Raw genomic sequence first — 26935 nt, forward strand, 5'->3', positions numbered from 1 at the left:
ACATTCAGTGGACAACTCACTTATACACATATGAGGCACTAAGTCTGAATCTACCTCTACTGAAACTGTTTTTCATTGAGATTTCTCTTCTTTTTTCTTATCCTCTCCAAGGCTGCGGTAAGTGTGTAGGGCTTTAGCTGTGTCTGTTGGCTGTATTTTACTCTCATTGCTGTATTTTTCATTTTTGGATCAGAGTTGCAAAAGTTGCACATGGACTCTTTTCTGTAATCCTGGGTAATTTTGCTCTGGGTTACCTCACCATTAACCTTTGCCTTTGTCAGCCATGTTACCTCAGTGACTCCTCCTTCAGTGACTATAGAGTACTGTCCTCTTGCCACCCGCACATTTGAGTACAGCTGTGAACAGATATTTGCATGTTTACCCCCTCTTTTATGTATTGTAATTGCCCAGTAGTATTTAACTGTCTGCATGTTACTATTAGTTTTGATGTCCCTAAGTCTTCTTTCTTAAAGAAGTAGTTTCTTTGAATGATTATTATCCTTTGTTTATGCTACTTAAGAAATTTTAAGTTTAATTTGAGGGAAAAAAAAATGTTGAACAGTGTTTTCATATCAACATAGAAAAACATGCAGATCATGGATTTGAAATATATAGGTCAAAGATGATCCAGCAGAATGAAACACTCATTTTCAAAGTTTGACTTCCATCCTGGGAACTTAAGATAGTGGCAGGTGATAAAGCAGCTGACAGTGCCAGAGTTCATGACCAGGCTGTTGTCTCTGACTTCCTTCCTCTCTTCTGCAGGGCTTCTTTGAGGATGAGGATGGAAAGGAATACATCTACAAAGAGCCAAAGTTCACCCCGCTGTCTGAGATTTCCCAGAGGCTCCTGAAGCTTTACTCTGACAAATTTGGCCAGGAAAATGTTAGGATCATCCAGGACTCTGGCAGGGTGGGTTGACATTTGTGTGTTTATAGAGCTGTAATGGGAAATGGTAGACCCCGGTTGTGCAATGGTCCTGGGAGAACCTTTTATAAAAGTTTTGTAGTGCAGAGTTCAGGGGTGGCTTTCAGAAAGGTCATGGTTACAGCCCAGTTCAGATTGAAATACTTCCCAATATGCATGTTTTTAACTCATATAATTTATTATAGTATTTTATATTTTACCACATAAACAAAATTAGCTACTGAACATAGTGGAGCATTTAGAGGCTAAGAAGTCAGAGATCTATCTATGTTTCAGGCAAACCAAAATATCTCTTTCCACTATCAGGTGAACCCAAAGGACCTAGACTCCAAGTACGCCTACATCCAGGTGACCCACGTCACACCCTACCTGGAAGACAAGGAGCTTGAGGAGAGGAAGACAGACTTTGAGAAAAGCCACAATATCCGGCGCTTTGTGTTTGAGACACCATTCACTGTGTCGGGCAAGAAGCAGGGAGGAGTGGAAGAGCAGTGTAAACGGCGCACTGTACTAACCAGTAGGTCATGCATCAATGACAGCCAGAAGAAATATATTGTGATGTTAATGTGTAATACAGAGGCACAGAACGAAGATTTATTCCTGTTGGTGTCTCGCCTAATGTCATCCACCTAAAACATTAATCACAATCTGATATGGCTACATGAGGATTATTGTACTGTCCACCTTATCTCAAAGTTCAGGCATTATCTTGCCTTGTTAATAATCACACTGATTGACTGATAGTGACTGACCTGCAGAACAGACTCACTTACGGACTGCTTACTGGTGGTAGAACATGGTTAATCTCCTCCGAGCTAGCACCAGCATGCTGCTGCTCTCACATGACACTGTAGAGTTCCTGATAACAAACTGGCTTTGTATGATTGAGAGGACATTTTTTAAAATCATACTTTTTCCTCCCCCAATCTTAATTCTACCAAGCCACCCACTGTTTTCCTTATGTGAAGAAGCGCATAGCAGTCATGTACCAACACCAGACCGACCTGAGCCCCATAGAGGTGGCCATCGATGAAATGAGCGCCAAGGTGGCCGAGCTGCGGCAGCTGTGCTCGGCTTCCGAAGTGGACATGATCCGCCTGCAGCTCAAACTACAGGGCAGCATCAGTGTTCAGGTGCAAATGATGAGAGCATGCTGTTATTTAAAAGGCTGTAAATGAGTGTTTCATTGCAATTTTTGATCTTTGAATTATTTCCCAGGTAAATGCTGGGCCTCTCGCTTATGCCAGAGCATTCTTAGATGACAGTAGTGCCAAGAAGTATCCTGACAACAAGGTTAAACAGCTTAAAGAGGTTTTCAGGTATTGATTAATAACAGAAATATCTGTATATGTAAACTTTTTTTTTTCTATGACACAGCATTGCTGTTTTCACACATCACAATACAACAAATTGAAAATATAAATGTAATTTGTTCAGTGTACATAGTGCCTTTGGTGTGTGTACACTATTGTACATGAGCACACGTCCTGAGCTGATTGCATGGTCTGAATTATGTTGGTATTTTTATGGTATTTTATCCACAGCAAAAGTTCAGTACAATTAAAAAAAAAAAAACAATGTACAGTGGAGAATACACATGCATTATATATTTATTTGTGGAAATCTGGCCTTCCACCTTTCACTTTGTCTTCTGCAGTGTGAGATTTTAGCACTAAAATGCTCATGCATGTCTCTCCAGGCAGTTTGTGGACGCCTGTGGTCAGGCTCTGGGAGTGAACGAGCGGCTGATCAAAGAGGACCAGCAGGAGTATCACGATGAGATGAAGGCCAACTACAGGGAGCTAACCAGGGAGCTGTCGAACATCATGCACGAACACGTAGGAACTCCTATTAAGCAAGTTAAAGTTTAAGAAAAGTGTGTTGAGTTTGAGCCCAGTACTGCTCTCTACAACTACTTGTCTATGTCCAGATTAATTCTTGTTCTGTAACCTGTTAGTCACTGGCCAACTGTGAGATGTGACATTTTCAGCTAACTAATCATGTCTTCTCTCCTGCCCTCTTCATGCTGGCCGGAGCAGACTGGATGGTACTGCTGCTTTTGTCATTGAAAGTTATTGTTGTACTCTAGATAACTAGTAAGGGACTGTGTGGAAAATATATAAGTGGTGGATTAAACTTTAAATCCTTTAAATCGGGTCCTCTAAATAATTTTCCTGAAGTCCCTACGTTGAAGATGCAAATGTACATGTTACTGCTACACAGGATAAAGTAAATATCTTTCCTGATCTTTCTAACAGACCATTTCTTCTAGATAACCCCAACGGACGATGGGGCAAGGAGCACTCTGTCTGACTCCATGGGAATCTTCAACGCCATCAGTGGCACACCAACCAGTGCCAACCCTCATGGATCAACCACTATACTCTAAGGATGTTTCACACCAGTCTCATGCCTTTTTCCCTTTTAATGATTGGTTGCACTACTTGCCAGTCAAGAGGAATTAATTAGGAGACCATCTCAGTACATGGAAGCCATTTCTTTCTTCCCTGTTATTTCTGTACATGACATGAGCTGGAAAATGTGACTGACTCCCTGTTATTGGTAGACTCTTTGTTCTTGTTTCCTATGGAGACTTCAGTGAATATTGTTGACTTTCACTCTGACAGCAGTGATTCTATTAGCTTGTTGCCTGATTTGGGTCATTTGTTCTTCTGCAGAGCTTGTTTTATTCTGTATAAGGTGGGTTGGAGCACATGTGATTCAGAAAGTGTGTATCCAGCACTATGACTGACGTTATATTATCTTAATTGCCCTGGTATCTTAGCTCCAACCCAATAGATATGGTTCATAGGTTAAAATAAATCTAAGAAACATTGGTATTTGCGTTTGGCTCAGATCTGTTTTTAGCTATCAGCCTCCAATTTATGTACAGTGTTTGTAAGGGTGTTTCAAAAAGGTTTTTATTAAAGATTTAAAAAATGCCACTGCTGTAAACGTACATATATTCTTCAGCTGATGCACAGCATTTTTACATTTGTTTTTTCTATACTTATCCACTGAGGCCGTGTTACAAACATTTTTCTGTGCTCAGATTATCTTTTCGCTCAACTAGGACATTTTATATTTGCTCTATTTCAGGACATGTATAGGAACTGTCTAAAAGCCAAATGAAACACAATGTTTTAACCTAGATTCTGTAAAGCAAAGAACTGTGCTACATTTTCTATTGCTACCTACTGCACAGAAAGCCACTCTTGCCAAAGACATTAGAAAAAGATGATATGCAATGTAAGACAAGGGGTGCAACAATTTGTAACCTACCCGTTTGTTTCTTAGTCTCTCATGTAGATGCCTTTTATTACATGTTAGGTACAATAAAGAAAACATTTGTACTTCTTCCATGCAGTGATTGTATATGCTTGCTGTTAAGTATTTTTGGTCTCTTCAATTATCCTTCGAGGAGAAGCATACTCTGCAGCCTGTCACATTTCATGTTACAGGTAAGAAATTTGTTTTCTAAAATTCAGCTCCGTATCTGATATGGTGATGACTCATTTGATCTCCACTGTCATCTTTTGCTGTTGTGGTTTTAATTTTACTTCCACTTTTTTGAGAGAGAGTGTACGACTTTTTAGGGACTTTGTCAGTGCAGTGAGAGCAGATGGGTCCTAGCAGATCCACTCTATGATTCTGACATTCTAATGCCCTCAGCTTGTTTCAGATCACACTCAGAGCTGTCCCTTATCTGTAAAGCAGAAGCTACAGACTCCCAAATGTCAGTAAAGCTTTTTCACATCTCACTGGAAGAGGAAAGTCTTCTGCTAAATACAGAACACCAATGACTGACACACCATGTGCCACCATGGGTAAGTTTGAAAATACTTTTAAAAGTTGCTTGATATCTACTTCACTGTCACTTACTGTATGCTGTATTTCTACTGTACACTGATATTTGATTGTGGGACAAGATCTTTTAACAAATAACACTATTGGTTCAATAATTGATAACATTTTACTACATTTTGCCAGTTTAGTAGCTCCACACATCAAGAACTTCCAGAGTAAATCTTTGACTCTCTCTTATTAAAACCCCTCCCCTTGTGCATTTATGCCAGGCCTTATTTAGTGCAATACACCAGAATTCAAAATTTAGATTTCTATAAACGTAACCTTTTTACAGGTTTATTTTTCACTATGCAACTTAAAAATGTAGCCCCAGTCTTTTGGTTTGTGGATTCTGGAAAAACCTTCAGAGCAGTCTCAAATTTCATGACAAGCATGTCATGATCCCCTGTTGTGAAATAATTAGCTGCAATGTAGACAAACTGAATATAGAGCCTCTACATGTTTGTGAAAAAAATAGTCATTGTGTAAAGTTGCCACTGTTAAAGCCATATGACACTGAAAAGTATGTACTGCATATACATTGTCTGCACATATATACATTGTCTGCACTATACTAGTTAACTGTTATTTTTTAATTCATCTACATTTTGCCATGTTTATCAGCTGACCTGGCCAATTCTCTTTATCTGAAAGACAAGACTGTCATTGTGCCTGGGTTCCCTGAGTAATAAAGTCGTTACTGGCATGAGCGCACGCACATGCACACACACACTTGCGGCTGTGATAATGATGAAGAGAAGGTGGTAAAAGGTGGGAATAATGGTAACTTGTGCATTGACTCACAGTCCAGCATCAGTGGGCGTTGCAGGAGGTTTGACAGCAGGTCACATAAGAAGCTGGCCTCGCCTCTTTTAGTTGATATAGACAGGAGTCACTAGTCTCTGTCTCCTTTTGTGGAAGGACTTTGTTGTAGAAGGGACCCAGAAACAAACTGAGCAGCCATGGCAGGTGAGTCCCAGTCTGGATGGGAACCATGTGACTGAGACATTCAAGAACCTATACTGATATTTAGGAATTCTTTTCCTGCAGATTGTAGGGGAATTTACTTATTTAATATCATTGTGTATTTCACAATATAAATATGCCTAATGTATGACTTGTTTGTGTAAAGGTGACCTGAAGAATCCCAAGCAGAAATGTGTAAGTCCATCCGTTATTATTATACTGTATGTAGTATTTAGGAAAATGTGGATGTTTATTTTTTACTGCTATTTACTGAATACCAACATGATAGCATTACAATATACTACACAGGTGGTTGGTTATATACAGTAAGTCTTTTACTTGTGCCTGCCTGCACAGATATTGTTAGTGATATAATATTGTAACCTTTTCCCTTTCCTCCTTAGGCTACTGTCTGTGGCTACCCAATAAGCATCTTTTTCATTGTGGTCAATGAGTTCTGTGAGCGTTTCTCATACTATGGCATGCGAGGTGAGTTTTATTTGTGATTGTTGGCAGTTTTCTTTGATTTTATTTATATCTTTACACTTCTGAGTATTTTTAAATGCTAATTTTACTAAAGTTAATGGTCTGAATACTTTTTGTCACTCATCTGTACTTTCTGTAATCTTTCCATTCACTTCCTTTGCTGTATGCAGCTGTGCTGGTGCTGTACTTTAAGTACTTTCTGAGGTGGGATGATGACTTTGCTACCACCATTTACCATACCTTCGTGGCTCTCTGCTACTTGACACCCATCCTCGGAGCCATTGTGGCTGATTCATGGCTTGGCAAGTTCAAGTGCGTTTCAAATCGTACAAATCTTTTACCTGCGACCAAACAAAAATTGATTTTTAGCGGTTTCATTAAGAGAGTGTCAAAATCCTGTAAACTGCTTTATATAGTTTTATCTTAATGTGTTGCAGTAGATATGTTGTTCCCTCCTGTGCTCTGCTAACATATTAAATGCTTTAAAACCTGTGTGGAGAGTCAAGGTGAAAGCAGATCTGTCAGCTGTGTCATCCTTGGATTTTTGATCCTTGTTTACCTTTTCTCTGGCTGAACCTGTTGTACTCCTGTTTAACTTTTCTCTTCTTCTGCACAGGACTATTGTTTACCTGTCCATCGTTTATGCAGTGGGGCAGGTCATTCTGGCTGTGAGTGCTATCCATGACATCACAGATGCAAACAAAGACGGTACCCCTGACAACATGAGCTTCCACATGTGAGCTGAGTACACTCAAGAACACAACTGATAAACACATGTAGACCTGTACTGACACAATGTCTGTGCTGTGTTGTCCTCAGCGCTCTGTCCATGGTGGGTTTGATCCTTATTGCTTTAGGAACAGGTGGAATCAAACCCTGTGTGGCTGCGTTTGGTGGAGACCAGTTTCAGGATCATCAGGTGGGGTGTTTCCCCAAACACACACATACAGTAACACACACGAAGGGAGACAAAATTACAGAGACAACTTTACAAGTTCATGAAGAAAACTGGCACCAGACATGTCTAAAACCATCATGAGTCATTTGGTGTAGCTTTGTGAGGAAAATAGAAATTTTATCAATTTAAAATTCAATCTACAGCATTATACAGATATGCAAAAAGCGAAAGGGACTTTCTGTAACAATTGTACATGCACTACCATTATCTCTTTCACGCATGGACACATGTGCATTACTCAGATATCAGTACATCTTATCAGCACTTCTTGTATTTCTGTTTAATCTAATCTAGTTGGTTATTAACTAACACCCATGGGTACATGTCTGTGAATTTATAACACTGTTCAAGGCCACACAAAGACCATCAAATATTAATGACACTGGTCGCATATGATGTTAAAATGGAAGAGCTTCTAACAATATATTCAACATGGTCTTAAAAATGTGCATCAGTGCCTTGTGTTTTGACTTGTTTAAGTTCCTGTGTGTAACAGGAGAAGCAGAGGAGCACCTTTTTCTCCATCTTCTACCTGTCCATCAATGCTGGCAGTCTGCTGTCCACTGTCATCACCCCCATCCTCAGAGGTAGGACTGGATGCTGAGGGTGATCAGCAAAAATATGCAACTGACACATGTTAAAGCTTGTGTTTTATGACTTTGTGTGGTTTCCAGGTCAGGAATGTGGTATTCACACCAAGCAGAAGTGCTACCCACTGGCCTTTGGTGTTCCTGCTGCTCTGATGGTGGTGGCTCTGAGTAAGAACTTTAGTTTTAGTTGAATGATAGTGAATATAACAAATAACATAATTGTAATGCAACAATGACATCATTTTCCTTGGTAATTTCTTTCACAAATAATGTTATAATTATATATGTGATGCGTGTGTGTCTGCAGTTGTGTTCATTGTCGGAAGTCGTATGTACAACAAGACTGCCCCTCAAGGCAACATCATGGTGAAAGTCTGCAAATGCATTGGGGTGAGTGGCTTCTCAAAGATGGCTATGTTTCTCTAAGTGTTTTCAGGTTGGATTTGAACGGTTTTGAAATGAACCTTTTGGAAACGTTCAGTTACAGAATCAAAATGAATTGTAGTTAGAAGCAAAACTAACATACTCATGTTGTTTCTCCTTTCTGTAGTTTGCAGTCAAGAACCGCTTTAAGCATCGTGCTCCTCAGTACCCAAAGAGAGATCACTGGATGGACTGGGCTGAGGAGAAATATGATGTAAGTGCAATATACATACAAACACACACAAAGTGCAAATGCAAACAGCACAGTCACTTACTAAGAATTCTTTCTGCTTGGGTCCAGAAACTCCTAATTGCCCAGGTGAAGATGGTGCTGAAGGTGCTGTTCCTGTACATCCCTCTGCCCATGTTCTGGGCTCTCTTTGATCAGCAGGTATTCACCACTTTTCTCACTCGTACACTGTATGTGAGTTTCTCAGAGTATCTTCTTAGTCTACTGACAGAATAGCTTTTGTGATAAAGCTTTGGGTTCCCATCTTTCCAGGTCATCCACTATTCAAATATGCACAGAAACAGTAATAAATAATTCATTCCAGAAATGTGCTGGCAGAATCCTAATACAGACGAAATAAGAACTGTGTCTCTTCTACAGGGCTCAAGATGGACGCTGCAGGCAACGACCATGGATGGTGACTTTGTACGTTTTTTTTTTTTTTTGTTTTTGTTTTTTAAGCATTTGTGCAGTGCCAAACTTCAGAGCCCAAACCACAAAAGGGCCTGTTTCTTAATGAGTCTGTCTTTCTCTCTCCTTCTTTTCTTCAACAGGGACTGCTCGTGATCCAGCCCGATCAGATGCAGGTGAGACACTGGTGTTGTTCGCATGTTACTTATGTTATTGCAGTGGTTATTATAGTAAGATTGACTTGCCTTCTTCTCATCAGACTGTCAATCCTATCTTGATCCTGATTTTGGTGCCAATCGTAGACAGCGTGCTCTACCCACTGATTTCCAAGTGTAAATTAAACTTCACGTGAGTTTATTTATTTATTTATTTATTTTCCTGTGTAATGGTAAATAAATCTGTTTATTTTGGTTGTTTTGCATCTTTAAGCTGCCCTCACCCATTTTTGAAATCCTTTTTTTAACACAAACTTCACTATAAGTCAGACTTATTATTTTGTTGACAGAGCTGCCAGAAACCCCAAATACAAAAAAAAAAAAAATCTATAGTAGCAATGACTCAAATTATTACTACAGAACAGTTGTTGTGAAATATATTCTTTTTAAGCTTATATAAATGTTTTTTTATACTCAGTCGTTCATTCTGTGTTTTGTACACCTAAGAAGTTAGAAAACAGGAGAAATAAATTAATGCTGAGCTCTAGAGATTAACTGATGTGTGTGTCCTACAGTCCATTACGAAGGATGACCGTAGGGATGTTCCTCGCTGCTCTCGCATTCGTGGCTGCAGCTCTGGTTCAGATTCAGATTGATGTAAGAATAATACACATAAAGTGACATGTTGGGAAACACACATGAACCTATGAAGCACAATTCACACAACTCTGCTCTGCTTCTAGAAAACCCTGCCTACTTTTCCATCAAGCACTGTGGGCCAAGCAAAGTTCATCAACATGCTAAACAATCCGCTGCCGATCAAAGCTGGATCCAATGGGTTCACCTTGAATGCTTTCAAAGTAAGACACAGCATACAGTTAACTATCAAATATACAAATACTAGTTTGAAGAACACAGAGTAAATTAAGTAATCTTTTTTTCTGACAGGCCAATGAGGATTACCTGACCTTTGATAAACCATTTGAGCTGCAGCTGGGAGTTAGAGACACTTATCATACAACTATACAAAATGGCACCCGGAATACAATTGTCATCATTCAGAATGGACCACATCTTGAACCTAAAGCTGTGAGCATGCCTGTCCCTTAAGATCTGAGTCTGAGTAAAATAACATTTTACCAACAAATATATTTGCTCTCTCTGTCACATGGCCAGTGTTCCCCTTTGAGAAACAAAATCAGAAACTAAAAGGAAAAAATCTATTTCTCATTCATGCTTGGATTATATCAATTTAACTTAAAGCACAAAAATGTGAACACTCTAAAATGTCTCTCTATTTTCAGTTCAGCGACATCACCGCAAAGCCGGAGCAGGGCGCTAATGCAATGAGGCAAGTTTAAAATAGTTTGAAGCTTACAGCTATGAATTTGTATAGAAGGCCTGAGTGATATTGTTTTCACGTTTGTTTCATGTTGGTTCATCTTGTAATTAAAATATTAATCATTTTTATTATTTCTAGAATTTAGTATAATTTATGTATCATATTATCTGCCAATTTTTCAACCATCAACCTTGAAGACTGTTTTCTCACCCCCTGTGCTGATTTCTCCTTCCCCAGATTTTTGAATGGATTTGCCTCAGCTCTGAATGTAACAGTGGGTAACCAGGACTTCGGGTTGATTGTCACCAACAATATGTCAGATTATGTTGCAGTTCCACAGGGAGAGTAAGAATACTTCACTATATACTGATTATCACATATTATTTTTCCCAGACCCAAGACTATTTGCTCTGACTGGTGTTTGTCTTGTTATGGCAGTGCTCAGTTCAAGATCAGGAACAATGCTCAAGAGTGTGTCTACAGTCAGAAACTGGGCTTCGGCAGCTCTTTCACCATCATCATTCCATCAACTTTCGCATTTGGGCCTAATGTAATTCATGAATACATTTTCAGTCATTGCATTGCTTGAGTCTACCTTTTTGGTATTTAGGTAACACATCTGATGTGAGTACCTGTCTGTGTACTGTAGTGTGACAGTAGCATCCAGTCAGTGGTGGATATCAGGCCTAACACCATCCACATGGCCTGGATGATTCCTCAGTATTTCCTCATCACTGCAGGAGAGGTGGTCTTCTCTGTCACGGGCCTGGAGTTCTCCTACTCACAGGTATAGTGAACTTATATCTTACACTGCCACAGCAGCTTGAAAAGTACTTAAAACACAAAAAATAAAAGTGGCACATAAAAGTCTGTCCTAATGTCAACACCATTTGCTGTATTATCTAGTTTTATTTGAATCCTCGTTTTCTCTCCAGGCACCCAGCAACATGAAGTCTGTGCTGCAGGCTGGTTGGCTGTTAACTGTTGCTGTAGGGAACATCATTGTGCTAATTGTCGCAGAGGCTGCAACACTCTCAGATCAGGTAGGTGGACAACAAAGAGACCATTCATTTTGCACTCATGGTCTTTTCAAGGTTTCTTGATGACAGTAAAAAAATATCCATCTCAAGGTTTTACTTCATACTACCTAACATGACGAAAAATACAACATAAAAGACCGTTGGAAGAGGTTCATGTTTTACTTACGTAAAAGCAGTACCAGAGTATAAAAATGCCCCTTTATAGTAAAGCACCTATAATCAATATTTTTGTAGTAAAATGTGGATCAAGACTACTTTGCAGATAGAGACTTATCCCAGGTTCTACAGTTCTCAGCTTTATGAAGCATTTTAGATTCTTCCACTCAGTGTTTTGGTTTCAGTCTGCAGCTTTGGGTTGCCTCTGACGGCTCTCATTGGTGTTCCTTCCAGCTGCAGTAAGAACCTGTTTTAAGAGAATGTATTAAAATATAGAATACATTCAGTACAATGTGTTTACTGTGTAACTGTTTCTGATTCCCTCATCTGGCCAAAGAGCTTTTTTTTTTTTGCAAATTTATTAGACAACTAGTACTAGAAGTTTTTGAAAAATATAGTAACAGCACTTACAATGCAATAGCCCCATTCACACTATTGGGTAACTTCAGACCTAGCAGTCTGATAACTAATGCTGCTTGTAAAAATAAGAGATACTGTCAGATATGTTCTTCACAATCATCATCAGCTTAGCTCCAAACTAACTGTGTGTGTTTCTATTCACCAGTGGGCCGAGTATATCCTCTTCGCCTCTCTGCTGGTGTTAGTGTGCATCATCTTTGCTGTAATGGCTTATTTTTACACCTACATCGACCCAACCAAAGTAGAAGCCCAGTTTGCCCAGAACAAGCCTGAAGAGAAGAAGAGGAAGAGTTTGGAGATGGCCTGCAAGGACTCATTTAAACACGATAAGGAGGACAGAAGAAGCTCCGACTCCAGCTCTGATGAGGAGGAAGCTAAACAGACCAAGATCTAAAGCTTTCCCTCTTCCTATGTGCATGCTGCTTGTTTCTGTTTCATGTCCTTTGGTCATTTGGTCAGTGCAGTCCAGTGCACTGCTGGACATGTAGTGGTTAGAATGAATGGGTGACCAGAGTAAAATAGTCCAAAAGTTGTATAGACCGATAAAGACAGAAATTGGGCTTGTTAAGCTCTTGGTGGACAGTGTTAGTGAAGGATCTTGACAGAGATAATTCAAACAATATTATTGCCATTTTGGTTTAAAATCTTAAGAGGATATTCCTTTTTAAGGAGTTACTCATATAATCAATACACCTGGGTATATAATTTTTGTTTAAAAGCATGAGGTAATAAGAAAATATTCAACCATTTGTATTTATTTCCATGCAGTGTTATATCTGTTGTAATATAGTGTCACAATTTTATACATACGAGGTTCCCACCTACTCCGGGTTATAATCTCACAGTATTTCATCATATTCCACATTCAAACTTGGCTTTAATTTTAACCTGGGAGAATACTTATTACCCTATTGTAACTGCTCTTCTTTAATGTCTTTGTTAGAGAAGCTAAAGATGATGCAAAACATGTGAAAAAATAATAATAAAAAATACCCATATGTCTTTGTTCATAAATGTGTATCAACAGTTGTTTCATTAAACCTGTACAATGACATTTAAATAAATGTACTTTTCTGATTGAACCTTGGTATAAACAGTGTGTAGATAAGTGAACAAAATAAACAGATGGAGTAAGTCATGGTGTTTAAAAATACACTTGCTAAAATAATGTCAGAAATATTTTGAAATATGGACGAAGTCATTTTAGTGTTTATATGGGGTATTCTAGTCATATTCAAAGGTGTCAAACATTACCTACATAATGTTGCAACGATTAAAAAACAAGATATGGAAGCAGACAAACTTAAAGCTACCGTATGTAACCTGTTAAAAATGTTTTTAGTAGAAATATCCCACAGAAACTGTGAACGTGCAGAGGAGCCACCAAAGGCTCCAATGACCCAGACTCATGCTGCCAGACCTGGACCTCGAACTAATCACAGAGTGCCACGTCACAGATGCGCACACCTGCACTCAATCAACATGTCAACGTGCTTCACCCGTTGCTATGGCTACAGACAGGCTAGCAGCATTAGCACAGGGAAAAGAAGTTCAAGAAAATAAAGTTTTGAAGAAATGCAAGAACAAACCAACTAAATATGATGGTAACTAACCAGCGACATGCACGCGGACCAGGTTTATCCACGGACCACCCGGCCTGCGGCTGCTGGCGACCATCCTGCACGGAAATGCGCACTGAGTGAATTGGTGACGGTGAGTTAACCTCGGCTACGTTATGCTAGTTAGCTGCTTTACCGTCCACCTGCTGAATGTTCAGCTAACGGGGACTGGCGTTTGCTGCAGCTGCTGTGATTCTGCTGTTTGTCGCCCTCAGCAGTTATTACTGTGGTGCAGCCGCGCTCGACTGTTTGTTTTATTTAACTTCATCAGTGTTTGCAAACTTGGCTACTTCGTAGTAGTCACGTGTTTTGTGACAGGAGCGAGTGAGACCGCGTCACATAGAGCTGACTGACTTTTCTGCGGACGTGCACGACTCACTATTTCTCTGTGCTGGCTGTAAAGGTGTCCACCTGGTGACTTTTTTTTTTTTTTTTTAAAATCGCCGTGCTGTTTTTACACAGCAGCACAATGAGTTGCCTTATTTTACTGCCACTAATTTCACCACTTTGGCTCACTGTGTCCGGCCTGCGCCACCTGCATAATGTGTTGCGTGCGCATTCACGATTTATGTGAAGGGCTGCGTGAATTGGCAGACTGATTTTACAGAGTAGAGTTCCCACTTATATACACTTCTCAGAAGTTACATATTGTGGCTTTACATTCACGGCTTCTTGTGACTGTATAGTTAATTTATATGCCTCTGTCTTTACACGACTGAGTGTGTGACATCCAGCTGTGGGCCGGGCTCCAGCTGGAGCTGCAGACACTTTAAAGTGACTGGACTACTTAGGAAACAAGTTCTCAGTTAGCATTAGATCTTTATTTCTCATGTCACTTTGAAAGCTTACAAGGAGCTTACATTTAACTTGGGAATTCTCAAATGACACAAGCAAAGATTATATACAGTACTATAAACTGTCAGCTATGATAAAGGAGACCAAATGTACACATTTTGTATTTTTTTCCTGTAGCATATGTTTTTCTGTAAGGTATAGATATTTTTGCCAAAGGCAGGTGCCCATTTCTGTAAAGCATTCCATAATTTCCATACTTAACTCTTTGCAGTTATAAAAATATCAGATATTTCTTAATTTCTTTCAGTCCCTGTGTTGACAAGTGCGTCTTGATGCAACTCCTCAACGTTATTGCTGCATTAGCACAGTAGTAAATTCTGGAACTCTTAAGTAAACATAGAGTAAAACATGGCTATTAGCGGCTTTTTTCATTTTGCTTTGTTTTTTTTTTCCTCATACAGGTTTCATTAAATACTTGACACTTTCAAAGTGCAAAAAAAAAAAAAACAAAAAAAAAAGAAAAAAAAATTCGATCTGAAAATTAGAAAAAAGGTGCAAATCATACTAGACATCTGGTGAAAGCATAAAAGAGGACATGGCACTTCTATAGCATGATGTTGAAGTGAAAACAGAAATGTCTAGAGTGAGGAAATAATGGTGGCGTTGATTTCTGCGGTTTGGCTTGTCTTCATCTACGGTTTAGTTTGGCCATGAGCAGGTGCCATGATGTGATTGCCTATAATGATCTTTGCCAGTTATTTCTCGCCTCCACTTCAGTTTCTATGTAACGCTAAGGACAAATTACAAGCCAAGGGAAAAATAATACTTCACATGATATCAGCATTTTACATAGCCCTCCCCATTGTAATTGTTCTAGGCTCCACTCAATATTGTTATTCAAGAGTCACTGTTGAGACAGATCTAACTTCATTCTTGTTCTAAACAATTTAAAAACTGACTGAAATTGTCTAAACATAACAAAGCACAGGTAGGACTTTTCCCCCTGACTACAAACACAAAGGAAAAGCTTCTCCCTCTAAACAAAGTAAGCTTAGTATAGAAGTTAGTTCGATGATTCAGCAGGTGATTGAAATGGAAGATTGCAACTCAGTCACATAGAAAGAAAACTCCAATGAATACTGAACTGAATTTCTGTGATGAAATGCCAGAACACAGATGTGTGTATCTCAAAAAGGCAAGGCATTTTCTGTTCTTTCTGTAGGAGTAACTTTTGAAATCTTTAAATATCTACTTTTAAACATATCAGTATCTACAAAATGTGCATGACCATTTTGTACACAGTGATTCCTTTCCCGCAATGACAACTTGTAATTGTGTAGAGCATGGCGACCCCCCTCCCTCCTCCTCCTCCTCCTCCTCCCACTGCCTTGGAGGACAAAGTCCACTTAAAGCACTTTACCTGAGGTTTCATTAAGAATGCTGCAATTTGCCTAAACAGGGAGTCTTACATACGCAAGAGCACATGTGCATACACACACATGCATACACAAACACCCTTGTTGTGCACTTAAGCACACACACACGCAGCTTTCACACTAAGATAGTATCCCTGCAGGTTCATCAAGCATGCTTTCAGAGGTTCTGGGGATATGACGCCTGCAATAAGTGGGGGACTGAAGTCTTGTCGTGGATTTTGGAGGAGATTTTCAGCTCCTCGTCGAGTAATTTCCATGTAGCGACACTGCGATGTGAGGCTTGAGAAATCTCATATACAGAGCCCAGAGTCTCACTTGGCTGTTCTGTTTCTGGTGGAATGCTCTGGTTTTGAGTCTCATCCCATCACAGCCGATTCCATAATTTCTGCTCTCCCCAAACTTCTCATAAGTGGCTAAGAAAAACTCTATAGAGTTTCTCTGTTATCCTCCGCTTTGGAGTTCAGTAATTTTTTTTTTTTTTACAGGCTAGGTTAGAGCCCCCCCCCCTCCATACAGGAGGTCAAACATGGTCAGCTGGTATTGAATGACATAACCCCTGACTTTTAACCATCTGACCTGGCTGTGGTGTTTGGAGGGGTGGGGGCCTGGGAGAGCAGGGCTGGGGCACAGAGCATTCACTATGGGGAGGAGGAGGACGTCCTGCTTGTGGAGAAACTGAAAGGAGACAAGAATGGTACAGATTAGTACGGGGTTTTTCTTGGCTCAAAGTGAGGCAGAGGTGGTACATTCCTGATCATGAGTGCACAAATACGTGCAAATGTACCAGCTTAGGCACTTCTTACAAGTAAGTTCTAATAATTGCACAACTGAAGTGATAAAATCATAGAAATGTCTGCTGTGTGTGAATACATTCGTACGGTGACTGAAACCTACTGACCACGGTGGAATTCATTTTTCCACTGAGCTCTGATTCACTGTCTGCCCTCTGAGAGCAGCTGCTGCTGTGTTTACTGTCTGTTAGTTTCAGGGTGCATTTGTTTTATGTCCTTCGGAGTCTCCTCCTTGCAAACTTGTTTCATAAGGTAACAACTGACTGTAAAAGCTTTATTTGCAAAGCTGAAAACAGTACAGTGATAGGATGTAATGGTAGTTTAGGAAACTTGTTTAAAAGGTTTGTCAAGAGCTGAAGACCCTCTAATCGACACCACAGACTGAAAAATGCTAAAACAGAGATTAATAATCTAGATTACATAATCACGTAATAATCAGGTTGTTTTGTTGTTGAAATCTGAGTGGAACTGTTACCTCTGGAGCCTGTGGACCATGTGGGCCACCAAGGAATCGGAGATGCCGGGGTAGGCCTCCTCAGCCAGCAGGATGGCCTCCCTCAGCTCATCCAAGACCATGGGGTTCCCATTTACTTGCTCCTGTCTTGACTTCAGCTGAAAGACACAGACGATAAGGTAGAGATCTGGTTACTGATCAGTGACAAAACATTTAGGTATTAGGTGATAGAACCAATCTGATTAAGACAAATATCCAGTCTGTTGTTTCTGTGATATTTTAGAAAGGTGCTCTATAAATAAAATGTATTATTTTTATTATTATTATTATGGTTATATATGTGTAGAGAACAGTAACTGCTTAAACCAGGGAATTTTCAGGGACTTATTGCTCCCAATCATGATCCAGGTCTGTCTTTTAGTTCTGGTCAGTTTTGCGATTGGACCAACATGAGGAATTCATATTTTAGTGACTGACAGCAATTCATGCTGCACTTTACTGAATCCAAGGCACTGAATTCTCATCTGGTGTCACAAAATGTTCCTGAGCACTAGTGCTGCAGACTAATTTGTCTTGCTACAGCATGCAACCGATCTGAGAACGCAGCAAGTTTATTTTTGCATGAAAAAAATACTAAAACACTAATGAAGGTGTTGTGTATGTTGGGATCATAACATTTGACTATATTCACAGTAGTACTACAGAGTGAGTGGGAAGGAGACTTGTTTATCGTCGGCCACTGCAGTTTGTCCAGATGGATCTGCAGATGGAGCTTCGTACCTCAGCTAATGCAGGAGAGATGACTGTGGCCAGGCTTTGTGAATAAGGCCTCTTTGGAATGTCTTTCGTCTGTGAAATTGAAGGCATGTGAAATCAGAACAAGCAGAGCAGAGACAGGTTAAAGTAGCACAGCTTCACCTCAGGGACTTTTTTATTTATTTATTTTTCTTTTTTTTTAAATCGGCACAACATGCATATTCCCCTCAGGTAACATCACACTATCTTATCATGGGTTGGTTCATGTGAAAAGGTGCACACAGTCTGCAAATGTATTCGCTGATAACGTGATGAGGATGGAAACTGTTAATGTCAGAACTCAGCACAATCGAGTCTAAAGAATGATCTGATTCTCTCTGTTTAAACTGAGATGCACTCATGTCTCACCTGGTCTCCTGACTGTCCCTCCCCATTCTGCAGCTTCTTGGGGTCCTTCTCTCTAATGGTGAAGATCCAGTCATCATTGCCAAAGTCGTTCCCGCCTGACGCCTGGCCATCCTGCTCTCTGATTGGATAGATATTAAAGAGGACTGGAACATCTAACTGTGTAAGTAATGGAGTCATGCACATTAGGTGTATAAAGCTCATAACCAGTGTGGGAGGACAAGGAGCACATAGGAGGCTTCTCTCTTTAATTTGACTTTGTACTTTTTAAAATAGGAGTAAAGAGCTGCTGAAATCATAACAGACTTAGAACAAGATGAAAAGTTACAAAATACAGTCAGGAGTTAAAAAACTACTACTGAAATAGTAGTCTGACTACAGATAATTTTCACCATACAGCATCAGACTTACGAGTCAGACTCATCAGAACTGGACTCTGTGGTTCTAGACTGCTCTGCCTTCCACCTCTTGTACTTGTCCACCAGCTCAGTCAAGTAGGAGGTCTTTTTCGCATGGCGAACAATCAGCTTATGCTTCAACAGCTCTTTGGCAGTTGGCCTCTGTGGAAACAAAAAAAGAAAGCTAGATGGGTGCAGGATGCAGACTGCACAGACAGAAAGCAAAACCTCAGAGGTGAGACAGAACTTACAAAACTGGGCTCCTTGTTGAGACAGGCCTCGACAAACTCCTTGAGCGGTTTGCTGTAGTTGCCCTCCAGTGTGGGTGGGTTGTTCTTTGGGATGAGGAATAAAACCTTCATGGGATGGAGCTCTGAGTGAGGTGGCTCACCTTTTGCCAGCTCAATGGCTGTGATGCCCAGAGACCAGATGTCAGCCTGGAATACACATGGACACATGTTGATGACTGGATACCCCAATCTGAGCTACTACAGTCATCCACTTCTTTCATAATTTGGGTTAAGCCTGGTCCTTGCTGCCTTTATTGCTTACAGTTTTAGAGTTCTAAAGCCTAATGCTTATTCTCAGATGCGCTTGTAACTGTAAGTGCAGCAAAAAATGCTCAGCACAAAACTTCTGGAGAAATCTCTTACCTTTGAGAAGAATTGGATCACCCAGAGTGACCAGAAACCTCAGCTCAAAACAACTCTGAATACCACTTTATAACTTTACAGTCTCAGGCTGCCAGAAATGACTTTGCAGCTCAGCACAGTAAGCTGATCTGCAAATTCTAATGATTATAAAATACAAAAATGGCTGATCATGAAAAGTCTGAAAAGAGTTGTTGAATGTAAAGTAGTGTACAGTGTGAAGATAACCCAGTGGATGTGACCTCACCTTAGAGTCGTAGGCCGACTGTTTGATGACCTCGGGAGCCATCCAGAACGGCGTGCCAACAAAGGTGTTGCGTTTGATCTGGGTGTCTGTGAGCTGGCCGGCCACCCCGAAATCTGCCAGCTTCACCTCTCCTTGCTCGGACAGCAGCACATTGGCGGCTATGGAGGGAAATTGAAGGTTGATGTGATCCAGGCCAGACTAGACACAGACGCTATACCACACATCTATGCTCAGGCTGTTTATATGCATCATGAATTTATTTAATAAAGAGCAAAAAAACCATCAGAAGCCTTTTAGCAAACCACTGCAGTATTCACCTTAATTCCCAAGTGAAATACAAATTATATCATGAATGAAGCCACAAGTGAACATCAATACCATTACCACGCTATGTGATATTTGTGTGTGCTCACAGACACCATTTAGTCAGCTGAAAACAGTGTCCTCTCAGTCAGTAAACTACCTTTAATATCCCTGTGGATCTTCTTCTCAGAGTGCAGATACTCCAGCCCCTTGAGGATCTCTCGTAGGATCGTTGCAATCTGGGTCTCATCCAGAGCTCCAGGCTCCATCTTTATAAGAAAATATCAAACCACATGCTGCAGTTTAGCTAAATCCAAGTGTACTGAAGCAGCAGTGCATCTAGTTTCAAATCTACCTGTAACCCAGTAATGTCACTGACTTTCTGATGTGAAGAGAAAAAATATACAGCATGTAAGTCAGTGTAACCAAAACATAGTACAGGGAATCACTTACCAAGTCTAATGCCGAGCCTCCACCTAAATACTCCATAATGATCCATAACTTTGTGTCCTGGCACAGTGGAGACAGAGGAAAAGAGAATGAGCTTCCTGAGATGAGCCACTAACTGCTTTGGTACAGCCAGGTGTATTCCTAAACAAGTCATGATGACACTAATACAGACTTGGTGGGAGTCTGAAGTCATCTGAGGCTAATCCCTTTTTAATTTAGGATTATTGAGGGAAAATGTGGGTAGAACGAGAGAGAAATCCTTTTATGCCTCATTCCATTTGCTCACTTGATGGTTTGACTTGAAGGGGACAAAAATACACAAACTTTCAATGCTGTATCCATGCCCAAGTGTGCAAGAGACATCACCTTTAGGTATGAGCCATAGTACTTGGTGACAAAGGGGCTGTCACACTGGCTCAGCACAGTGATCTCCTGCTGAATATCTTCAATCTCATCCTCTGCTTCCTCCAGGTCTATGATCTTGATGGCTACTACCTTCTGGGTGCGATTGTCAATGCCTTTGAACACCTCGCCAAATGAACCCTTGCCAATGCGCTCCAGCTTGGTGAACAGCTCCTCTGGGTCCACTTTGGCATTCTGGCAGTGATGGAAATGGGAAAATAGTAGGAGAGGAAGGGGAAGGTGGATTAAAACAAAAAACAAACACCATTCTTACAGGATACATGAATGCACTCATTGCAACACCTTGTGTTTGTGTACATAAAGGCAAAATATGGGCCAATGATAGGGAAAGAGTATAACATTTGGATAACATGCAGATAAAAAAAATAATAATTTGAATAACACAAAAGATTTTAGTCCTTTCAATATGCAGCTACATCTTTGGATTTACTGCTATTTTTTTTATTTCCATCAATATTTTCCTTTTTTCAGATTAATCGTGGACTATCTTTGTTTAGTCTAGAAAATGTCATTAATGGATCTCTATGGAATAGCTGAATCAGAACTGGGACAACTACAGAAGTGTCTTGTCACCTTTGGGTGCACTTCTTTACCGACTGGTTTTCAACAGACTGGGTGCTATAGATGAAAATAAGCCAATAGGTGATGCAGTAAAGAAAGATGTCTAGCGTCAGATTACTTTTACATCTTAAGAAAGACAAATCAGGTAGTTCTGTTTGATCTCATGCTGTGTTAGTCTGCTCTGACAAAGAAACACTTGATCTGTTCAGTGAATCCAATGACAGCTAAGGCAAACTTTCATCTTTTCTATGGTAGCCCCCTGTAGCATGTATGTCTGAGTGTGGAGTGAAAAAAAAACCCTACTTGTACACCACAGGAAGTCAACTAAAATGACTTAACTCTCCAGAGGCTGTAATGTGGGAAACACAAGAGCAGGCACTGATAAAACTGCTTCCTGTATGACCTCTTCTAAGCAGAGAAGGGTCAATATGTCTGTTTTGAGAAAGCTAAAAATGAAGCAGCTGTCTTACGCAGGACAAGATCCTTATGGAAACAAAGAAGATCCTTTTGGTGCCTTGAAAGATCTATTTATTCAAGAAACTAAACAGTGACTCTGCTAATGGAAAGTGTGGTGCAGAACAGATGAAGACGTGATACAGTGACGCTTTGTTTGGACACAAGAGCTGAAACAGAAACAAGAGCGCCTGGTCAAAGGCAGGCAAATAAGTGCTGCAGTCAGGTTTACCAATGTTGGCCTCAGACCTGTATTATTACACTCATGAGCAACAACTTCCACCTGCCTTGGTTTTCTGTAGTTCACTAACAGTCAGTGCGAACAGTCATCACATGCCTGGCAGGAGTCACTTGTTCAAAACGTCTTAAGGGTCATTATAATATCTTACATGGACTAATCCCAGCGGTTTGTCTGCCTGTGATGCTGTGAAGCTGCACTTACATTAGAGCAGCTATCACCTCCAGCTATCTAGCCAACGCAGTTATCCCCTACACACACTGTGCTAAAGATAGCAGCAGAGGCAAGAGCCAGTACGGGGAGATGGAGAGCTGCACTGACTGACGGGTGAAATATGGGACCGCTGCGCCCGGCGCCTTTTGTCTGTTGTGCCATGTCACTGACGGCAGCACAGCCAAGTACAAACTAACACCGACTGTTATGTGTTAAAGTTCGCTAACTGAGCTGAGGACCCGTGTTCAACCATGTAAGTCCTCTGAGCCAGTGTTCCCACTGCAGCATTAATAGCCAACACATTCGCCAGCGAAGCCCCAGATCGCCGAGTGCGCACTGCACAAAGCCCCAGCAGGGAGTCCAAGACCGCACATTTTGTTCTGCCAACGACCTCAGCTACTTCTTGCGGAACATATGTCTTACCTGCATCCCCGGCAGGTTCCCCTGAACGGGAGAGTGGGCCATGGTGGTGCTGGCTCAGTCTGCGCCTCGTCCAGCAACGCAGGGCTGAGGTCTCCTCGGCTCGACTCAGTGTTGTGTTTACAGTCCCGTTATCGTTAGCGCCGCCCCAGAACAGAGCCACCTCAGAGACTGTTTCTGCAGACAGAAAATGTCCTCGGTGTACTTTCCTGGGTCGGAACAATCCAAGTGACCCAAAACAGCTGAGCAAGCTAACAAACGCTTGCTAACTAATGCTAACTCCGAGGCTGCAAACAAGAAATCCGCAATGTTAGCTTGCTAACCAGCTGGCTAAGCGTCAACCGGTGCGTAAAATGCAATCTCCCACTCGGGGAAGTTATGTCGCTGCAGCTGATCTCAGCTCGCAGCTGTTTATTTCAGATGATTTCAAAAAGTGTCACACTCTAAAGGCGGTTTAGTTGTCAGCTAGCTAACATGGCTAGCTCTGTAGCTAGCTAGCCAACACACGCAACGACCTGACAAACGTCGTGTCAGCGAGCTGGCTCGGACCACAGTTTGTCTGCATACCGCAAATGTCACGCACAGAGCGCAGTCTTGGAAAACACCGATCACCCAGCTCTTATCTCTGCACTAACTTGTCCTCGGCTGCTCTACGGCTGTGCTGTTTGCGGCAAAGATAGCTCGCCAATGTTTTTGTTTCCTCCCTCACTTTCGTCCAGTACTCTCGGCCATCTTGTCGGTGCCGTGACGCCTGGATATAGGCGGATCCGGATCCGGATCAACAACAGCCTGACTTGTGTGTAATCCAGGTGCTGATGCCCGGTGGATGGACCGGAGTCTCCGAAACTTTTTCAAGTCCATGATCCGTGAAAAGACCCATTTAGACAGCTACACAAAACCCTGCAGCTGTCGGGGGTCCATTTGATAAAGAGTCATGGATGGACCAGTCCATTTGAAGAAGAAGAACTTTATAAATCCCCAAGGGGCAATTCAGTTGTTACAGCAGTTATTCTAATTTAAAGTTATTACATTTCATATTATTTAAATTGTATTAATTACTAGTAATTAATAAAGTAATAGCGTAATTAACTTGTATGTTGAAAAGTTATAAAGTAATTATTTATTTTGGGGGGTTTCTGTATGTGTGTGTGTGCGCGCGCGTGCATGCGTGTGTATGTGGTGTGTGGTGTGTGTGTGTGTGTGTGTGTGTGTGTGTGGTGATGTCCATGTATGGCAAGAAAACACATGAACAGCCTCACTTTTTCATGGGACCTTATAAAAGCCTGTCAGGAGCCTTTAAGGCCGTGCGCCCTGCAATCCTACTGAAACCATGAAAGACTGGATTAATTCATTAACTTTATTACAGTCATATACTCTGTAGTCTCTCTACAGACTACAGTCATCACACTCCCTTAATATCACTACAGCTGTGCATGAATTGGAATAACACAGTCGCATTATGAGGAGCCAATCAAATCTGAATGATTTCCAACCCATTCTGTGCAGCAGCGACATTAATTGACGTTTCTTGAATTTGGCCACAAGAGGGCGCCAGTGCATCAGCATCGCTGCACAGCAGCATCCTTGTGTAATGTGGATGCTGATGCCGGTCCATCATCGCGTGTGGGGCTAGAAATAATGATGGGATGGTTCATTACTGCAGCTGGCAGAATATATACAGTATGTTGTGCGGGATACAATACAATATATTTATAGCTCAAACAATGTCTGATCACAACGATGGCTGCGGCTGCTTTCAACCTGTTCTAACAAAGGGCCTGTGTGGCGCAGAAAATCCACATGGGGAACCCACACAGTGCCCGCATGACCGTGTGGTTATTGCTGCTGCCTTGAAACTGGATGTCATTGTCAAGGGGAGTCCGCTCAATGCTCACGAAATGGTCTGAACAGATGCCAAAGAACATTTTTGCGTAAACTGTAGCCCAGAAGAGGACGATAAACAGTCTTTATGGTGCACATAGCACAGCCTATAGATGAGACACCAGGTCGACCTGAATTGATATGTTACATACGTCCCCATAAATATGCTGCAGAATATTATTTATTTTAGAGTCTGTACTTTAGACTCATATATATCCCCGTACACCTGTTTGTTAGACTGAAAGTACGCATTTATGGAGGAATACCCCTCACAGTTTGTAGATGACAGTCTGCGCACACGTTATGTGAGCCCCATCCTCGCCGCGTCCAGGGTCGAACGCGTGTAATGGGAAGCGTTACCTCCCTCCTTCATGCGTAAATTATGTAGGGCAGGACGGGAATGCTTTGCTACCTCCATTTGAGAAAACCCGGCCGGTGAATGTGAAAGAGAAAAAAAACGCAGTAATCTTAAAAAGCAAACCTCGTCTTTAATCAGACAACGGAGTAACATATCACGACTCGCCTACAGTGAAGCTAAGGAGAAGAAAAGATGGACATCACGGATCAAGGCGCTCAAATGGAGCCGCTCTTACCAACGGTAAGGCAAAATAGACACGCTTTATTGTTTTTTTATTCTGTGTCATGTAGCCTACCGTATCTCTAATCATAGACGACCCTGATCAGACTGTTGGTTCTCAGATTATTTCATTTCTTTTGAGAATAAACCAGACACGTTAATATAGCTGTTATTTAATACATATGCATTTCAAATGACCCATATTTTGGCTGCTTTACTGGCTGTGCCGCCTGGACATCATGTTAACATGGACATTGCGCAGCATAGATTGACAAGATTGATATTTTCTCAATGTGCATATTTCATTTCTAAGCAAAATCTTATATTTGACACTACAAGCGCCTGCGCCTTCACACAGAAGAGATTAGTGATGCTGTACAGGTGGATAGGATGTTAACACGGCAGCTACAGCCTAAATTCCCCCTATAGAAACAATCTGTAATACTTTGCCTTTCAGCCAAATCATACGGCTTAACAGTCCTTTTTTATGATGCCCGCTTACAAGCTGTTGCTTTTTGTATACAGTACTGCGGGTCCAAGATGTTCCACTGAGATAGGTGTATGAGCCTAGCAGTGAGGAGACAGAGGGTGGTATAGGTCTCATCAGTTGGATGTTGAGATATTTTTTGTACATCTTTCCACAAGGAGCTTTGCTGGATTATTTCAACATTTTCATAACCCGTTTGGCCCATTTTGGGCGTGCAACACGTGATGACATGAGAAGTAATCTGATTGTTTCACATGTGTACCGTTATTCCTGGCATTCCCCCCATTCCCCTGGTATCACCAATCAGTTACATCTGACGCACAGAAGGATGAAGAGTTATTTACATTATTTTCTGTAGTCTGGGATCAGGAGGAGTACAACAAGGGACAAACTGGTCCCTAATGTGTCCACTTAGGTCACAGCTCTCTGAGTTCACCGGCAAGATTTCAAACAAGCAACACTGAGCCACCTGAAGGCAGGACCTAGTTCTGCGGTCAGCCTCTCCTCATTAGCATTCAGGTGAGGCTGTGCTGTGAAAAAAAATGTCCGCTGCCTCGGATGCACCACCGGTGCCAGAGGAGAGAAATGAAATGTATTGCTTTGTTGTCACCCTGTTTAAAAGTAGTGATTTCTCTGGAGGCAAATCAATGTTCTGCTTGTTTGTTCTATTTGTGGACATGTTACATGAGGACTAGGTTTTCCGGAGCTCACAGTGCACAGTGAAGCCTGACAGGGCTGATGCGGCGTGGGATGGCCGTTCTGTTTCCCCTGCAGTCTCAATGCAGTGTGGTTGCTTCCCTGTCATTGTAACTCATTGCTGCGTCCCCGGTCCCTCTGCCTACGCAGCAAGCAAATGTGTTGTCATGGTTTCACCGGGATGTGTATGGGTATGTGAGGTGTTGGTATAGTAAGAATCTCAGGGGCTCCTTAGTGCACAAGACTAGAAAAAGCATCACATTATGCCCCATTTTATCAGGCTGCCTGGTTCCCAAGGTCAAACATGGGAGTATTTACAGCAGGAAGGACTGTATCTGAAAGCATCATTGCCGATGCCTTGTCCCTGTGCTGCTTTTGAGTTGGAGCAATTGAGTGCATAATGTCTGGACGTATTTTAGAACAAGTCATCTGATATGATATTAATGTACCGACACACTGAGTGCTTGCCCTGTTGACTGATTTCTTGACGTTCTTTGTCTTACAGGAACAAAGTTCCCATGAAAATAAAGATGTGGTGAGTACATTTCTCATTCACTTCAACTGGCCTGCAAATATCAGTGCTACGTTTTCTTAAATCAATTAGGTGGTGGTTTCCAATGTTTTATGCTTTAGAGCTGTTGTTTCTAAATGAGATGTCACATGTCTGTGTGTTGTTAGCAGTTCTGCCAAAGAAACATTTCCCTCTCAGCTTCTCAGGTTTCAGCTAAATAAT

At 41.2% G+C, this 26935-nt stretch overlaps 4 protein-coding genes across 8 annotated transcripts in view; 3 read left to right on the plus strand and 1 right to left on the minus strand.

Annotated features, from left to right (window-relative positions):
* dock9b (dedicator of cytokinesis 9b) overlaps positions 1–4285 on the plus strand; it is a 44710-nt gene extending 40425 nt beyond the window's left edge. For 3 of the 4 annotated variants that reach the window (XM_026301420.1, XM_026301418.2, XM_026301419.2), the window contains exons 47-52: positions 766–912; positions 1234–1444; positions 1870–2060; positions 2146–2246; positions 2627–2765; positions 3200–4285. In XM_026301420.1, the coding sequence (XP_026157205.1) occupies positions 766–912; positions 1234–1444; positions 1870–2060; positions 2146–2246; positions 2627–2765; positions 3200–3316 (906 nt within the window). In that variant the 3' untranslated portion in view covers positions 3317–4285. Of the gene's footprint in view, positions 1–765; positions 913–1233; positions 1445–1869; positions 2061–2145; positions 2247–2626; positions 2766–3185 lie in introns of all 4 variants that reach the window. The other variant, XM_026301421.1, reaches the window with a different exon arrangement.
* A 123-nt stretch (positions 4286–4408) lies between these two features.
* Positions 4409–12867, plus strand: slc15a1b (solute carrier family 15 member 1b). 2 transcript variants are annotated; one of them, XM_026301424.2, is made up of 23 exons: positions 4409–5742; positions 5906–5934; positions 6144–6228; positions 6396–6537; positions 6842–6961; positions 7045–7144; positions 7680–7770; positions 7858–7941; positions 8081–8163; positions 8324–8410; positions 8498–8587; positions 8807–8851; positions 8980–9012; positions 9096–9184; positions 9567–9648; positions 9735–9851; positions 9940–10080; positions 10296–10342; positions 10571–10678; positions 10772–10883; positions 10983–11120; positions 11269–11376; positions 12095–12867. In XM_026301424.2, exons 1-23 carry the CDS (start codon positions 5736–5738, stop codon positions 12341–12343), a joined length of 2187 nt encoding a protein of 728 aa, XP_026157209.1. In that variant the 5' UTR covers positions 4409–5735; the 3' UTR covers positions 12344–12867. The 2 variants fall into 2 exon arrangements, with proteins under 2 accessions (XP_026157209.1, XP_026157208.1); XM_026301423.2 differs by having other exon boundaries at positions 4409–5934.
* Positions 12868–14367: 1500 nt separating this feature from the next.
* stk24b (serine/threonine kinase 24b (STE20 homolog, yeast)) lies at positions 14368–23331 on the minus strand. The gene is made up of 11 exons (XM_026301425.2): positions 22565–23331; positions 20620–20850; positions 20257–20313; positions 19964–20072; positions 19501–19658; positions 18855–19040; positions 18617–18765; positions 18209–18326; positions 17825–17893; positions 17066–17202; positions 14368–16474 (listed from the first exon to the last, which is right to left on the minus strand). Exons 1-11 carry the CDS (start codon positions 22604–22606, stop codon positions 16438–16440), a joined length of 1293 nt encoding a protein of 430 aa, XP_026157210.1. The 5' UTR covers positions 22607–23331; the 3' UTR covers positions 14368–16437.
* Positions 23332–24960: 1629 nt separating this feature from the next.
* LOC113127137 (sodium-driven chloride bicarbonate exchanger-like) overlaps positions 24961–26935 on the plus strand; it is a 36664-nt gene continuing 34689 nt past the window's right edge. The window contains exons 1-2 of the mRNA XM_026301422.1: positions 24961–25040; positions 26708–26737. Of these exons, the coding sequence (XP_026157207.1) occupies positions 24993–25040; positions 26708–26737 (78 nt within the window). The 5' untranslated portion in view covers positions 24961–24992. The remainder of the gene's footprint in view (positions 25041–26707; positions 26738–26935) is intronic.

Source organism: Mastacembelus armatus, chromosome 2, assembly GCF_900324485.2.
Source record: "Mastacembelus armatus chromosome 2, fMasArm1.2, whole genome shotgun sequence".
In the NCBI taxonomy this organism is placed as follows: domain Eukaryota; kingdom Metazoa; phylum Chordata; class Actinopteri; order Synbranchiformes; family Mastacembelidae; genus Mastacembelus; species Mastacembelus armatus.